At 36.8% G+C, this 16521-nt stretch overlaps 2 protein-coding genes across 7 annotated transcripts in view; both read right to left on the reverse strand.

Annotated features, from left to right (window-relative positions):
- Positions 1–1027: 1027 nt before the first annotated feature.
- LOC104920200 (secretagogin) lies at positions 1028–11835 on the reverse strand. The gene is made up of 11 exons (XM_027286026.1): positions 11620–11835; positions 11075–11145; positions 9548–9640; positions 6995–7084; positions 5832–5888; positions 5371–5448; positions 4413–4468; positions 3493–3538; positions 3308–3367; positions 1628–1696; positions 1028–1500 (listed from the first exon to the last, which is right to left on the reverse strand). The coding sequence occupies exons 1-11, from the start codon at positions 11687–11689 to the stop codon at positions 1378–1380; spliced, it is 813 nt and encodes a 270-aa protein (XP_027141827.1). The 5' UTR covers positions 11690–11835; the 3' UTR covers positions 1028–1377.
- A 500-nt stretch (positions 11836–12335) lies between these two features.
- The window catches only part of LOC104920208 (F-actin-uncapping protein LRRC16A), a 64919-nt gene continuing 60733 nt past the window's right edge, over positions 12336–16521 (reverse strand). For 5 of the 6 annotated variants that reach the window (XM_019263699.2, XM_019263700.2, XM_019263698.2 and 2 more), the window contains one exon: positions 12336–15662. In XM_019263699.2, the coding sequence (XP_019119244.2) occupies positions 15484–15662 (179 nt within the window). In that variant the 3' untranslated portion in view covers positions 12336–15483. The remainder of the gene's footprint in view (positions 15663–16521) is intronic. The other variant, XM_019263702.2, reaches the window with a different exon arrangement.

A 16521-nucleotide genomic window follows, 5' to 3' on the forward strand; every position in this document is an offset into this window, starting at 1 on the left:
ACCAGGGCATTGTATTTATTTTGCCCCCTGTACAAATATAAGTTTCTGCCACTGCTGGTGACTCATCACTCTCTTGAAAAAATGTCTGCATAAATGTGTTTGAAGGGGATATTTCATTACACGAAGAATGTGAAATCCAGGGAACTAACCTAGTGTATTCATTCCTTGCATTCCATTAAACATCATGTACAGTACATTGTTAAATGCTACAGTACTTTTCGAAAAAACATTCAAAAGACTGTCAATGACTCATTACTGACGGCTACAAAGCTTTTTGTAACCATCATTTATATAAAATACCAAGACAATATGTACAGTAATAACAGTATCTTATTTTAGATTCATTAGTAGCTTTCTTTTGCTTTCATAGCTCTGCACAATCTTGGCATTCTCTCAGTCAGCTTCATGAATTAGTCACCCTGTTTTTCCAGTCTTGAAGCACTTGTTGGCTGCTTGTTGTTCAACTCATCCCAAACCATCTCAAATAGCCCTTAGAGCCTGGAGGTGTGTTTTGGATCATTGTCCTGTTAAAGTGTGTAAAGAGTGTTTGATAGTTTTTGAAAATTTCCAGACTGACCTTTATGTCTTAAGCTTTCCAAGTCACTACCTGAAGCTGAATGAAAGAATGCCAAGAATGTGAAAAGCGTCATCGTAATGAGGCTACATTGCTCTGTTTACACTTTTTTTTAAAAATTTCCACATTATTTCTATTACAGTACTTCATAGTTTTAATGTCTTTAGTGTTAGTCGACAATGTAGAAAGTAATAAAAATAAAGAGAAGTCATTGAATGAGAAGGTGTGTCAAAACTGTTGACTGGTACTGTCATTATTAAATCCCTTAATTAGTGGACAGTACATTTTTCAAAATAATGCTAATTAAAATTAGTTGATAACTTTTATTTTTCATTTATTTAAAAGAGCTCTTAGGTTACAATACATTCATAAAAAAATGATAAAGAAATCAATATTCTTGTAATCATTTTTATTTTTCAACAGTGTACACTGTTCTAAAGCATTATTTGGCAGATTTTTCAACAGTGTACACTGTTCTAAAGCATTATTTGGCAGAGAAACATGCAAATGGTCAACATACTCCAGCACGAAACAAAAAAGATCTTTCTTTGCACATGCACAAGAAACACTGTCATTTCAAGTCATAGACGATCAGTCATTTCATTTAGTTTTTCTTCACACAGCAACAAATTGTGTTTATATCATATTTGGGATCAAATAACTATGCATGAATATTAACATTTAAATAACCCAGTAATCAGACTGATACAGATCAAAAGAAAACTCTATTACTATTACTGACTATACAAGAAATACAAATCCAGTGTTTCATAATACAGCTCTTTAAGATTTGGCTTTAACATCTAAGGTTTCACTCCCAGACACAGAGCTAACTCATTCCTCTGGATCTTTCCATCGTTGTTGACATCACAGTGACGCAACAAAACAGCTCGCAGCTTGTCCAGCTCAGAACTTGTGAGGTTAGGCTGCAGAGGACAGGAGACAAAGCAAGGGACAGTGGAGAAGTGTTACACTGTAAATGTGTACATCTGGGTGACATCTAAATGTCCTAAAGCATGCTCACAAAAATACAGCAGCAGTAAAGTGCCTTACCCTGACCAGGCCCATCATGTCTTTGACAAAACCGTCCACCTCAGGACCCTCCAGCGCTCCTGTCTTACTCTAATCAGGTAAGGCAAAAGGAAAGCCGATAAAGAATGGCCAGAAGAAAGAGAAAAGACAGAAAGACAGGGAGACGGAATGGAGGAAGAAGGAGTGCAGATTACTTTATCTAATTTACATTCCACTCACATCATTCAGTCATTCATCAGTCTTACTTTTCTGGGTGTACTCCTTTCAGTTTATTGGTGGGACTGGAACAGATCCCAGCATTACAGGGGGTTTTGCATGTTAATCTTGTAGCTGATCACATTTTATCACAAATATTTATTTCAAATATCCACCTCCACCTACAACATGATTTGAAGCAGAAGCACACAAGTTCTCCCTAACAGTGTCACAGACTGAAGGACAAATATGATTCATCTGTCCTCCTCCTCACTGCAGTAACTCAACTCTTGCTTGAAAACAATTTCAAATGAAATATTAGTCTCTTGCCACAAGCCCAAGGTTTCTGTGTATTTTCACTTCCTCCACAATCAAGAGATGTTGCGTGAAAGCCTGCTAGTAAGCATGCCTTGGTGACAGTGTTTGAAGGACTTTAAAAGGTGCCATTTGCTGTGCTGTTAATATAAGTGTTTGAAAATGCAGCCATGGTGTGAAACATGTCAATAACACACTAGCTGCTCAGACTCTGTTATCACTGAAGATCACAATGTTTCCATATGTCCATTCATTTAAAAGTGCATTAAATTATTCCCCAACTAATAGCCAGAGTAACTGATTTCTGACCATAATTCTTTGAACACTGAAGTAAGCAGCCAGTGTAAAAATGACCCATTAGTTCATACACCACTTGATATTATAGACAAGTCATAAATATGATTTTACAGAACAGAGAGGAAGCTTATCAGTGACTCCTGACTCTTATCTAATGCTGCACTGTGAATGAGTCTGACAGAGTTAACTTATCACCCCAGAGAGTGACTTCACAATATAATGGGTGCTTTATTTTATTATGTTTCATTACTGGGGAAAGTAGCTACTTGGATGCACACAGCCACACATTATGCAAATGTTTAGTGGTGATGATCTTGCTCGAATGGAAAGGCATAGGAACATATGAAGACTTACTCCTGTTGTGTTGTGGAAGGGTACTGTCCTTTTATAAAACATTTATAAAACACAAAAAACAAAAAGAGTCTTTTGAAGAAACATATCACAATCCAACAAAGATACACATAGAAACTGCCCAGTGTGACCACAGGCACTAATACTTGTAATAAATTTCTCCTTTCTGCAGCCTTGCACCAGGTGGCTGTTTTGCCCATGGCTGCCTCTAAAGGAAGATGGTGAAGGATGATTGTTTGCTGTCCTTTATCCTCATCATAAAATTTCCTACAGGCCAGCTGATGATTCAAACCTTCAACCTTTTGGTCAGAAGCCTGTTGTGTTCACTGTGTTTACTGTTAAACTGCTGTTATTACTATGACTGGAGAAGAACAACAAAGTGCTGTAGAATATTTCAGAAATGCAACAGACTATAATGGTAGTATGATGATTGTACTTCACCTGCAGTTTATATTCTCATTGCTTCCTGCAGGATATGCAATAAGCTTTGATATGATGCAATACTCATAATTTGTGTCCCATCCAGTGCATTATTGTACTTACAACATCATAATGGGCAAAGATCTTGTCAAAGTCAGTCTTTCTCTCCTCTTTGCTGCAGGCCTTTGAAAAAGAAGAAAGAGAGAAAGTGGGAGGAGAGGTCAAAATAACAGAAGATAACTTATTAAACTGTTGATTTATATTTTTATCTGCCAAATATTAAGGAATAAGATAAAGAATACACTTACATCCATCTTGAACTGGAGTAGGAAATTCTCTTCTAAAGCCAAGATCCTAATTGAGAAAGAAACTATTTATTGAGTGTTCATCATACTCAATACTCATTGTGATAGAAATCTAAGATGCAGCACTTTTAAAAAACTGGGGGGGAATGTATAGCATTTTTTTTCTAGTACATTTCTATAAATGTCCCCACATTATGGAGTTATTTTTGTCTCAAATATATCCGTAAACGCACAGAGAGTGATCTAAAAATGTTCCTTGATTTGTACACGTGTTTTGCTATCCACAAATACAAATTTCCAATTCGTAACTTGTATTTTGGTTTTTACAAATACACGTATATTTGTAAATATATTAGTTATTTATAAATACATAATTTCCCATTTGTAAAAACAAAAAAGCCATTTGTAAAACTGAAAATTCTGTTTGTGAAGCGTGATTCAGCATTTGTGGATCACCATTCACACACACGCATCTTTCCTCAGTTACGTATTTCTGAGACGCCGTCCTCACCACTAGGTGGCAGTGTTGTTCTCTGTGTATAATGAACGTTATATTTATTCAGCTTTCTGGACGTAAAAACAACATTTCAAGATATATCTGGCATTGTTTGAGGACATTTCTAGTGAGAAATGTGTGTTTTACTTTCTAAATCTATGTTGAATGATGCAATGCAAATTGTGTTTTATTAGTCCTCTAGAGATAATTGATCCGACTGCTTAGTCACTTCGCAGTGGGCGTCATGGTTACCATAACAATTTGTAGATCACTCTGTGTGCGTTTACGGATATATTTGAGACAAAAATAACTCCATACCACATTGGTACTTCTGCTGTTTATTTTTTAAGATGTTGGCATTTAGCAAAATTTAACCAAATTTCACTTATGGCAATGCAAATATATGAATTCTGCTCTTGTGATGTACCTGGCCAAGTCGTTCAAATCCAAACAACCATCCTTGTTTTTATCAAAGATTTTCATCTGCAAGAAAAAAAAAACATCCACTGTGAGACTCTCTGTTATTTCCTCAAACCACCTGTGACTCAGGTGCCAACTCATCATCTGACCTGATTTGAACTGAGAACCAATCTTTGCCAAAATGAAATCTTTAAAATAGACGGAACATGTTATCCGAGACTCAGAGTTTCCCCAGTAATAAATCAGGGAGACGCTCCTTTTGACAGCTGCAGCAGCACGTGTGACAATGAGAAAATAACAAGAAGTGGAAGGTCCTTCTTCTATTCATTCATACATTGAAGTACTATAAGCTAAATCTTTTTTAGTGGTACAGTTATAAACATGTCAAAAATCATGTTTTGAAGACAGCTGCAGCACATGTTTTTTTTTTCTTTTCAGTTACAGTACTTACCAGCAAGCAGCTTTGAAATGGCAGTATTTGCATTTTATTTAACGTTAATTTGATCTTGTATATACCTTTTTATATGTGTGTGTGTGTGTGTTTTTTATTCGTAATTGTAACAAAAATAATTTCCCTCTGGGATTATTAAAGTATTTCTGATTCTGATTCTGATTTGAGTGTTTAAAACAGCACTACACAATCTCTACATACAGTCGATGCAACAGAGCCTCCTGCCTACAGTCAAGTGACCAATCAATCCAGCTGCACATCGAGTAAAGAATGGAAAAGGTTTAGCATAAACTTATCTGTCCACACAGACTGATCGCAAGTCAGATTGTCATGATTGACACCTGCCTAAATATAACTGACTTTAAAATCAACCTCTGACTGTTTAAAGATAGACAAAGTAGTAGTAGCTGTGTATGTTTCTGCACACACACATCCTGTACATACACCATAGATAGTAGCATGATTATGAGCACCAAGTATGTTTTATTGTGAATAGAGTCAATTGTGTTACTACCATTGTGTCTGTGTACTCCTCCAGCTTGTCAGATGACACATCCTTGTGATGCTGTTGAAACAGGTCTCTAAGAAAAGCCTGAGAAAAAAAAAATACATTATTAGATCAACAAACCAAAATAATCCAAGGGGTGATACACAGTTGCTCATAACTGTATGAAAATTTTGTGTAAATATTGTGGAGTGAGGAAAAGCTGATTCCAAATATGACAAAAGCCCTCAAATTGTTGATCACGTTGGTATTTATTTTATCTACCAAAAAATTCTCTTCTCAGGAGAAATATGTTGTGAGAAGCTGAAAAAGGACAAACATCACATTGTATTAAAGAACGGGAAATAGTGGCCAAGGGGTTGACCTCTGTCTATACTAACACTGAAGGTTGCTCCCTGACCAGAAAAAAGATGTGCAATTTGTTCTGTTGTGTGAGGAGATGTGCTTTTTGTTTACTCTGACAACCTTACCTTAAGCTCCTGAGCTGATATGTAGCCGCTGCTGTCAACATCGTACTTCCTCCATATCTACAGTGGGTGGAAAAGGGCACATTGATCAGTGCTTACATGCAGTGTACAGGCGTTCACAATGAGAAATATTACACTAGATTAGATGCAAAACGTCAGTTCTGATGGTTAAAATCATGTAATGAAAATACTGCCATAATTAAAAAATGTTTTTTTGAGTGTTTCCACTACTACCACATTTAAAAAACTGTGCTCTCGTTCCAGTTATGCTAGAATTCGTCGCTCTGAGGTTGTTTTAAGACTTCCTCATACTTTGCATGTGTTGCAAATGCAAGTAACATATCTGACACAATCTTCCACATCTCACATACCCTCCTCTACTCTGTTGGCCTGTTGCTGGTCAAGCTGGTTCAACAAATTATCATGCCAAATTGCTCCGAGGGCTGCTCCATCGGTGTGTGAATGTGTATGAATGGTTAGCTCTTCAAACTGATGAGCAGTTGGCACCTTGCATGGCAGCCAATGCCATCAGTGTATGAATGTGTGTGAATGGGTGAATGAGATATGTAGCATAAAGCACTTTGAGTGGTCGGAAGACTAGAAAGGCGCTATATAAGTACATTCCAGTTACCATTTTTTTTTTTTTTAGAATTTCTTATTGATCGAGTTCGTAGTTTGAGGTATAGGCCCAAAAGAACTTTCTTATCTTGAAAGCTTAATAATCTGGTACTCTAGTTCTTTACCTGTTGTGTGAATTNCATTATTTTTTTTAAAGAATTTTTTATTGATCCAGTTCGTAGTTTGAGGTATAGGCCCAAAAGAACTTTCTTATCTTGAAAGCTTAATAATCTGGTACTCTAGTTCTTTACCTGTTGTGTGAACTTGTGCGCGACATATTTTTGAGTCCGAACCATAGGAAAAAGCAGTGACATGCAACAGTGGTCCCCATTCAAACCGTGAATGTCAAAGCTACTTCATATATGACTTAGACCACTAGCCAATCAGGATTGTTTTGAAGCTTTGGTAGTTTTAATGCTGCTGTATAATCTTTTATGGACACAAAATGTGACACTTTCCTAATAATTATAAAAGTTTGGTAGAACAGACTCGTCTTATGTTGCCTTGTCACATCTCATGATTCTGTGTAGTATAGTCTGTGACCTCACCTTCATGAAGTCAACACTGTTGTCCAGAGGAGCTTCTCTGCGGAAAATCAACAGGAAGTTCTCGTCTTCAGGGAGGATCATATTGGCCAACTGGAAAACATGACACAGGGCAGAGCAGAAAGCAGTGACAGTCTATGGATTGTATTGATAAAATGAGGGTGGGAAAAAAAACATTTTTATGTAATTTTATTCCTTTTACTGTATTAAGATGGCAGCAGAATACTCAGCCGCAGAGACTTCAAACCTCTGCATACTAAAACTATCTGCATGATTCTAGAGACAAGTGAGAATTTATGTTTTACACTAGCTCCTCCTGGCTCCTCTCCAATTCATGTTGCTCTTCCCTTGTCTGTCCTTTAATAGTATCAGTCCGCCATTAGCAGATTAAACTGACCCCCATGATCAATCTGATTAAAATACAAGATGATACTGCAGCCATTTAGATCACAAAGCTGAAGAAGTGCAATGCACCAACTGTGATGCCAACTCCAGAAGAGGAAGAAGTTCATAAAAAAAAAAAAGCTTAACATGCTCAAAAAAGTCTTTGTCACGTTTTCAAACATGCCTCAGTTAAAGCAATAGTAAAAAAAAGGGCTAATTCATTTTGAAATGATCAACTTCCAGGTTTCTAAGAGTCACACTAGAAAAAATGCATTCATATAGCATTTTCCAATTGCCAAACTCTACAGACCCTTGCATATTAGGTTTGAATTTATTCATTATGCATGTAGACTGACATCAGAATTCAGTAAACACAAAGTAGCACGGACAGTATACTATGTATACTATGATACTATATTATCAGCAAAGTTTAATCGTGTAGACGTCGTTGACGTCTCATTTTATCAAGCATCCCCCTAATGAAGTGATCAAAACAGATTCCTTGACAGATACAGCATCTGTGTTTAAAAAAAAAAAAAAAAAAAAAATCATTAGGAGAGTTTTCCCATTACTATTAACTTTGCTACAAGTACAATAAATGCATGGCATGTTGCAGTTGCCTTGCAGCAATAGTACAATAATAGTGAGTAGGCCTGTCAGACCAGTTATATGATGCTGAACTACAGGAGGAACAGCATTTCATGCAGCTCACAGGATACTGTGGCTTACAGATAGGCTTTCCTACTTCCTTCTGAATGCCATTCACAGAGCAGAAGCTAAAGTGTGGGGAAATAACATTACAGTTTATTTTTAAAGGCAAACACTAGACAAGAGACATATTTCATATTGTATTTTATAATATAAGTTTACTTCATGAGCCTAAATTTTGTACTGTTGGCAGCAGGGATGCACTGATGTGATTCACTGGATCAGTACCTGGTCCGATACTGACTTCATTAAGTAGATTAGGTTTTGACCAGATATTACCAATCCAAATTAAATACAGTACTGCATACAGTACAGTTTCTTTGTAAGTGTCATTTAGAATAACAGTGTTTCTGCTATCAGCTATAGGTCACATACTGTACATAAAATTCATTCATTGTTCCACACAGTGAGGTGTACAGGTTTTAAATTAGGAAAAAAGACAGAATTGGTATTGGAAAATGAAAAGTCTAACAGATGCATCCTCAGTCAGAAGGATGCTTCAAAAGAAGCTCTTGTACAAAAAGGTTTTACCACACTGTTCCTGTATCAGCCACAGTAAATCAACAGGCCATTTATGGCAGACATATTGATTCATTCATTTAGGGTCTGCGGCTACAATGCATTAAGGGATTGGACCATTGAATGGGTGATGGGTATGTTCCATGCACTTGTTCTCATAAAGCACCGCTGCTTCTGCCAAGAGATGCATCAAATACATAGAGTGGAGACTAAGAAAGCAATGTCATTAAAATATGGCTTTAAATTTCTGGAAAACAGCTGCAGCCTTTGTCAGTCAAGTTAGATTAAATAAATTCAGTCAATTAAAAAGCCACTTCATTAATTACAAGCAACCAGTTTTGGATATTTTAAGAGTCCTACTTGACAGTCCAAAAGGTGCATTCTGTGTATATACACAATCGATTGAGTGTGGTTTGAGTGCTGCTCTTCTCCAGCTTACTCAGCTGGCTTAGCGTGACTCTCAGCAGTGGCGGAAATTAGTTTGCTTGAATATGGTACAAGCTGTATCATAATTGCCATGGATACATGAGATAGATAGATAGAGAGAGAGAGAGAGAGAGAGAGAGAGAGAGAGAGAGAGATGGGGGAAGAAAAAAGAAAGAAAGAACGAAGGAGAAGAAAGGGTGTTGACCGGTGATGTTGGATGTCACTGAACCTGCTTATGAACTAGAAATATGGAGGACAAGTGCTCTATGGAACAAAACTCCACATTTTCTAATCAATGACAAAGTGAATGAATGTATTGAAGTGAATTCAGTTCTTAAAGGACAGGTATTCTAAGGGGTTTTACCACCTATGAAACAGGTAAACATGCATATAGAAGGAGAAACGATACAACGTTGTCACCGTGTCACATTTTGTTTAAAATATGAATAAGTGCTTCACCTTTACTCACTGTGAGGAAATAATGAGAAAGTGATTTTAGACACAGAAATCTTGTGGTACCTCCTGAATCTGGAGTCTTCCATCAGCAGTGGCATCATAGGCTGACATAAACCTTTGCTTCATTCTCTGGACTCTTTCTTCAGTGACTTTCTCCTGTAGAGATGCATGAGATTAAAATGAAAGTGATTTTCAAAAGCCAACATTAGAAACTCACTGGGTGTTTTGGACTGATACTGTATATGCGTATTGGAAAAGTTAAATAGTATATGTAGTAAATTGTAATAAAAACAACTTGTACTTTATACTGATTCATTTAAATGAAGATAAAAAATCTATTCTATAAAATTTTGATGTTGAAGGACAAATACTACTGTCTGAGTCATAGTTATTTTAAGAAATGTTACCATGGATACTCCTTGAACTTCTTTATTACTCAACCCCAGGCTGTTTATAAAGCATGTATGTACTGTAGCTCACTTTACATGTCCCTGCCTTAACCAATCTAATAAACAGACAAAGAGTTGATGCACGCTTATCTGACATAAGAATCGCATTTCCTGTCTAGATGAGGTTCTTTCTCAACCAGAGCTCAGTCAAGAGCTTAAAAAAAGAATACTTCTAGCTGATGTAATTTTAAATTATATTTAGCAGCTTGCAGTTTGATTGCTGTACTGTAACTATAGAAACCTGTTGATCTATGTTGCTGAAGTCTGAATCATTGCTCCATGCAGACTAAAAGGTGCCAGAGTTTTGCTCATTTATCTTCAGTATCACATTTATGTCAGACACTTGTGTTTGGTGGCAGCAGTCTCCTGTTGCTAGGCAGAACATTTTACATTTACATTTCACGGATGTGTTAAACTTACACTGTATAACATGCAAATTCATTAAGTTGCATATAAGAAAATAAAAAATCAACATAATTAACGTGTTGCACTAGAAAAAAAAAATCAAAGGACAAAAAGATGGAAAAGCATCACGTGGTTAACATCACATAATGCCTCAATAGCTGAAGAGAAAATAATCGAACCACTGCACCATGTTAACACAAAACAGTACTTATCCTGGGGGCAATATGTTTGGAAGCAAACAGCACAGGGACAAAGTGACATGTGGTTGGTGGTTTGTTTGTTTTAGTGCTCCATTAGTATCCAGGGGAGTCCAATCACACACAAACACACACTAGAAGATGAGCTCATTTGGTTTTTCCATCATAACTGGTCAAGGAGAAGGCTCTCTGACAAGTAGGGATCTCCTTTTGACAGCGACCAGAGCTCTTTAATTGTGTTGCATCTAACATCCTTCTACTCACCACACCCATCCAGATAACTGCATAGAGGTTCAGCTGCCCACACAGCAAAGATCACAAAAGCTGCAAAGTCTAATTTAAATTGAATGCAGTTGCTTAGTGTGAGTTTGTGTGACATAGAGTAGATTGACAAACTAGTAACACGAGTTTAACAATATCAGATGAAAATGATGTCGCAATCTGTGGCTTGGTGCCTGTTCAGCTATACACTTTACATGCAATCTTTTTTTAAACTGCTGTCATTACGTTCCAAGTGAATTCATCCAAAGTTGACTTACCTGTGGACCCAGTCTCTTCATCATGTGACGGAAAAAGTCATCGAGCTCTTTGCCCTCAATGTAGCCATTATCTGTCCAATAAAAAATATATAAATTGTATATGTTGTAAGTCTTTTGGTTTTAAATCCACTGAATTAAGTTTTCCTCAAAATTCAAATAGTGAGATTTTACAATGAAATGAAGTCACAAAGTAACTAGTCTTTATATTTTAGATATTTAGTCTTCCTGCTTCATTTCATGCATCTTCCCTTCTATATCAAGCCCTGTTCAGACTTGACATGTACATAAATTTGTACTTTTATTGTTTCAGGTTGACATAGTACTTAAAAACTGAAATATTCAAATTGGCTATTTTTCAGTGACAATAATATATAAACGTAAGAACCTTAATTACTTCCCTTAAACAGTACTCACATGCATCATCACAAAAAAGGCTGGTATTCTCACTGGTCTATTAAAAGCAGGAGGTAAAATGGAAAGTCCTGTTTTATGGTGTTTTTTCACCATAAAAAAAGGCCTTTACATTTGTCATCAACTTTCCTCACCATCTGCGTCGAAGTGTTGCCAGATTTCCAGGAAACCAGCTGCATCCAGGTTAGCAAATGCACTGTCCATGTTAATGAAGAGAGGCAAAGAAGTAAACTGTCAACTTTAACATAACCCAAAGAGGACTGAGGCGACAAACTGTGTTGCACTGTTCAGTTGCCTGCTTGGGTGACATATGCTCTTTCTGACTTAGTAGAAACCACACCTCCTCTGTGTGAAAGAGAAAAGGAAGTGTGTGTGAGAGAGAGAGAGAGAGAGAGAGAGAGAGAGAGAGAGAGAGAACAAAAGTAAACCATAGCATTGTATTTGCCACCTGGTGGCTGTATTGATAAACTGCAAAATAGATCACAGACAAAAGTTACAGAGACAATGCAGAGATTTTGAAGCCTGTAAAATTATTTTAATCAATATTAATATTTGCATGAAGAAATGTCCAACACCAGCAGAATGACTTAGTGAAACATACTGATCCATGACAAAAATGGAACAAATGGATTGATAATGAGCAAACATGTCATTTGTATTTATGCTTTTTTTTCCAGCTCAGGGAAAACATTGTTTTGCATCATTTCTTTTTTTTTGGGGAATCATGATCAAAGTAACATTAATTGATAACATTTAATAACAAATTAATACATACAAAGAATTAATTTCTACATTTATGAACACAATGTACAAGTGAAAAACAACAAAAAAGGTTCAAGACATCACCGGCCACTGTTTGCGTTTTTATTCCAAATAAGTTACAAACAAACCCCTAGTATAGTAGTGTACTTAGTACCAAAACAATATAGGATTTGCTGTGTTCACATAGGCGTGTGAATGTATCACAGTGTGTATATTACACATACATACATATATATAAATACACACACATACACACACACACCTACATGTATGAAAGCACATATATACATACAGTACAACTCCACAGCCACATCATGCAGTCACACACAGACTCAGGAGTCTAGATTCAATGCTACTGGTTATTTTCATGTTCTCCACTCTGTGCACCAATAGCAATGAAGTGGATGCTCATTTGTCAGGACTGAACAGGAAATCATGACAGAAACACAGCCAGCTGCCTCTGAAATCCCACACAGAAGAGTGAAAGAAGAAGAGTGTGTCCATACAATTTCCTTGAGTCAGGAAAACGACTAAAAATGTCAACAGAATACAGCACACAGTCACGTGTGTTTAAACGTATTGAAAAGTAGTGTGTTTTTTTTTCTGTGTCCTTGAACATCTTTCAAACAAAAACTGATGTTTGAGTTTTAGGACATGGACTGTGAATCAAAGCAGTTATTGACATCAGAGACAGATTAACTATATACAGGAGGAACAGTGTTATTTCCAAGACATGATTAGTGACAAGGAAGCAAGTTTTTATCATGATCCTACAAAAAGACATCGATAGACACCATAGGAAAAGGTGCACCAGTAAGACCTTTGGACTTGACTTGAATTAGACTCTTGTACAGTACAATAAGTTGTGCCCCTTTCACACTGCGCATAAAGAACAAGGTCTAGCGCACGTTTAAAATTAATGTTGGAGCCCAGTTTAGTCAGCTAGATAGTCAAAAGTAAATGTAATGGTTAATGTCAATATAATAAAATGTGACATGCGAATATTTCTGTCATCAGATGGTTGTATAGGGGTTAAAATACTGTCCCTAGGCTACACTCTGTCTATTAAATTTATGTTTGTTGTCCTTGAATGAAGGACTGTGGGAGGCAGTCTAATGTTTCCAGTTATCATTACAACTTGGATGTTGATGGTATTCATAAGTTGAGAACTAATAATTACAGTGACTCCAATATCACGACTGCAACATAATCTAATGCAAAGGCTGCCCTGATCTATGTTTATGCCATATTAGTGACAAATCCAGTGCTTATGGTGCAAACTGTTATACTTATATAATAGTTTTTCCTTAGGGGTTAGGGTTAGGTTTTTCTTTTCCTTTTGTCAATGAATTATAAGATAAATGATAAGTTTTTTTTAATCATTCAAGAGTCTGTTTGTAGCAGTGTGAAAAGGGCATTTCTAGCTCTTGAAAGACAAAAATAAGAGGAAACACAGGCCTCTATGCTGTTGTTGTTGTTGTTGTTGCTGCTGCTGCGGTTTTTGTTGTGGTGTAGCATTCTGGTCCTAAAAACTAGGGTGCTACATTAGGGAAAGGCCTGAGGTCTATGTGGTCAAAATACAGTACAGCTACCCTCAGCTCACTTTCACTGCTGTTTTCTCAATTATTATTAATTATTAACAAAGGCAATATGATTGCAAACAATTGAGGTTGCATTTCAAAGAAATATCTTGTCTTGCACAGGAAGTGAGCTGAATTTGAAAGCCATAGCTGAAGGTCAGATCTGTAGGAGATGCTGAGTGTCTGCTGGAGTTCCCTCAGTGTACCGCTTTTACACAAAGATCAGACTGAAGAGGTCAAAATACTGAAATGGGAAGCAAATGACATTTTCTTCTGTGTTACCTTCAAGCTGATTATCTATGACATTCCTCTTTCTGAGTAAGTTCTTTCTTTCTTTAGACCATCAACACACTAGGGGAATGTTAATAAATCTAAGTATGTTGAGGATCCATCTCTCTTTAAGAGCAATTCAGAGTCTGTATAACTGTGACAAACACTGGCATACCACTCAGTTTAGTTTAATGCTCCATAGTTGTATTTCTTCTGAGAAGTGACAGCTGGAATTTAAGCTGTTTGGTTTAACTAATACAGATCTAACCGAAATCTGAGACAGTTTCATGATGGCACTTTGAATTGCACTTTGATGACAGACACATACGCCTTTCCCCTCGAAACAGCATAAAAAAGATGTCTGCAGTATTCCATAGTGTTCTAAATAAAACAGTGTTAGTTAACAGTGCTAAAGCCTTTTTGATTATTACTGAAGTTAAAGGGTAAAGCAGTCCTCTCAAAGCAACACTACATATGGTCACTTCAGCTCTCTCACACAGATGTGTTTGATATTGTCTACAGCTGTTCTTCAGTCATTCAGAGAAGTCTACAAGTCTCCTCTGAGAGACTTGTAGACAGGTAAGCTATCAGGTAAGCTACATCAAATGTGTATTTTTGATTTGTGGTGGGCTGAGATTCTCAGCTGAACCTGTAAAAAAAGAAAGAAAACAAAAAAGCTGAATTGCATAATGGATTCAGTAACCTCTGAAGTCCGGAGAAAAGTAAGTTGTACTGAAAATAGGATATAGAAAATCTATACAAATATATTGAAGGAAAATCCCATTGGGTCCTGGTCTGGCTGTGTGTTTGAGTTCAAGTACAGTACAGTGATCCTGGTATTATTGTTTTTGTGTGTTTGGTCCCTGGGAAACAAGTTACTGCAACAAGAGAAACAAGACATTGGATTATTAGTTAAAGAAAGTCACTCAGTTTCACAGTCTCTCTCTTTTTTTAGTGGTTTACAAACTCATGCTTAAATTCAGGTTTCAATCTTCATGAACTAAGTATGTTTGATCACCCTGAAATCCTGAAAGGTTTATTGTTTTATAGACCTTTTCACTTGACAGCGGAGGGTAGGTTTGAGAGAAGGAAGCTCTTAGGAGACTTAGCACAGTTTGGTTTACTAGGTGACTGAAAAATGTGATGAGGATTTCCCCCTCAAGTGTTAATGTTGATAGTTTTATCATAAACAACCAAATTAAATTTAATTTAAGACTGTGTATTACCTGATACTACAGCAGGTCTTCCTGCAAACAAAACACGATTTGTACTATATGGTCAGACAGGACCTGCGGGTACAACCTTGAATATAAACGAAAATATACGTTGATTAGATCCCCCTTTTCTAAAAGGAAAACATGTGAGGCTTATCAACATTTGTCTCACTCATATTAAAATAAAGTCTTTGTCTGCCTCCTCCCCAGAGTCTGATGACTTCTTGCCCGCTGCCTTGTCCTTGTCCGGGTTTGGAGATGGATCCTTGGTCTTAAAGGAGCCATGATCCTCAGAGTTGGTACGAAGAGGGCTGGGTCGCTGAACAGAGTCTGACACAGACCCCGCCTTCACTGAAAAGAGAGAGGAAGACAGGAAATGAATGATAAACTATTCTGATAGATTGCACATGTTGCCATTGTTGCTGCAGTTGGTTCTTCTTACGTTGCCTGCCTTACAGCCAGTTGTAATACATAAACTAAAACAAGAAGTGTAAAACACCTGAATCCCACATTTTTGTATTTTTAGGAATATCACAGCATTAAGGATTCAAAGAGAAACCCCACAAGGCTGGGTATCTAATCTGCAACCTAGACAAGACATGAAGTCAACTCTCTGGTGATACCAGCAGTGTGTGCACATTACACAGGCTCAGCAAACGTGCTAAGTAAAACTATAAATGATAGATATGAACACCTTTCCTCTGCAGTCTGAGTTAAACTGTTCCACACTGCCATTTGAGTCTCCTTGATCATCATCTTCACTCTATGGAGACGCAATTAAACATTCTCCTGTGTATATCTCCACCTAATGGATATTGACTTACTCTATAATAATGCTAAATGATCTAAAGACAGTTATGACGATTTGCATTCTGTCACATTCTGTGTATTGTGATAAGTACAGTGCTTTCCTCCTTTTCCTTTTTTATAAAGCACATAACATGAAGGCATTGATGTCTTAACTTAAGCGTAACAGCATCATTAAATCTCAAATCATGAGGAAGAAATGTTGTGTTATAGGCAGAGATTGTAAGGTTGTACTGGCTGCACCCCCACCCAAACAAAGAAACTTAATCCAATGGATTTTAAATAAATTCTCATTGGCCCTGTTGCAAGCATTGCGCTCATGAATATGAATCAGATGTATGTACCTCTTACAGTCACCAGAGGGAGTCACTGATAACATATAATAAAAAAAAAAAAAAAAAAA

Source organism: Larimichthys crocea, chromosome XIII (genome assembly GCF_000972845.2).
Source record: "Larimichthys crocea isolate SSNF chromosome XIII, L_crocea_2.0, whole genome shotgun sequence".
Classification (NCBI taxonomy): domain Eukaryota; kingdom Metazoa; phylum Chordata; class Actinopteri; family Sciaenidae; genus Larimichthys; species Larimichthys crocea.

What these genes read in the sequence shown, in the direction of transcription:
- LOC104920200 (XM_027286026.1), bottom strand. Translation starts at nt 11,689, where the DNA reads ATGGACAGTGCATTTGCTAACCTGGATGCAGCTGGTTTCCTGGAAATC. An exon ending in GAAGACTCCAGATTCAGGAG is followed by an intron (nt 7,085 to 9,547) that starts GTACCACAAGAT and finishes CATGTTTTCCAG; the next exon opens with TTGGCCAATATGATCCTCCC. An exon ending in TCTTTGCCCATTATGATGTT is followed by an intron (nt 1,697 to 3,307) that starts GTAAGTACAATA and finishes TTACCTGATTAG; the next exon opens with AGTAAGACAGGAGCGCTGGA.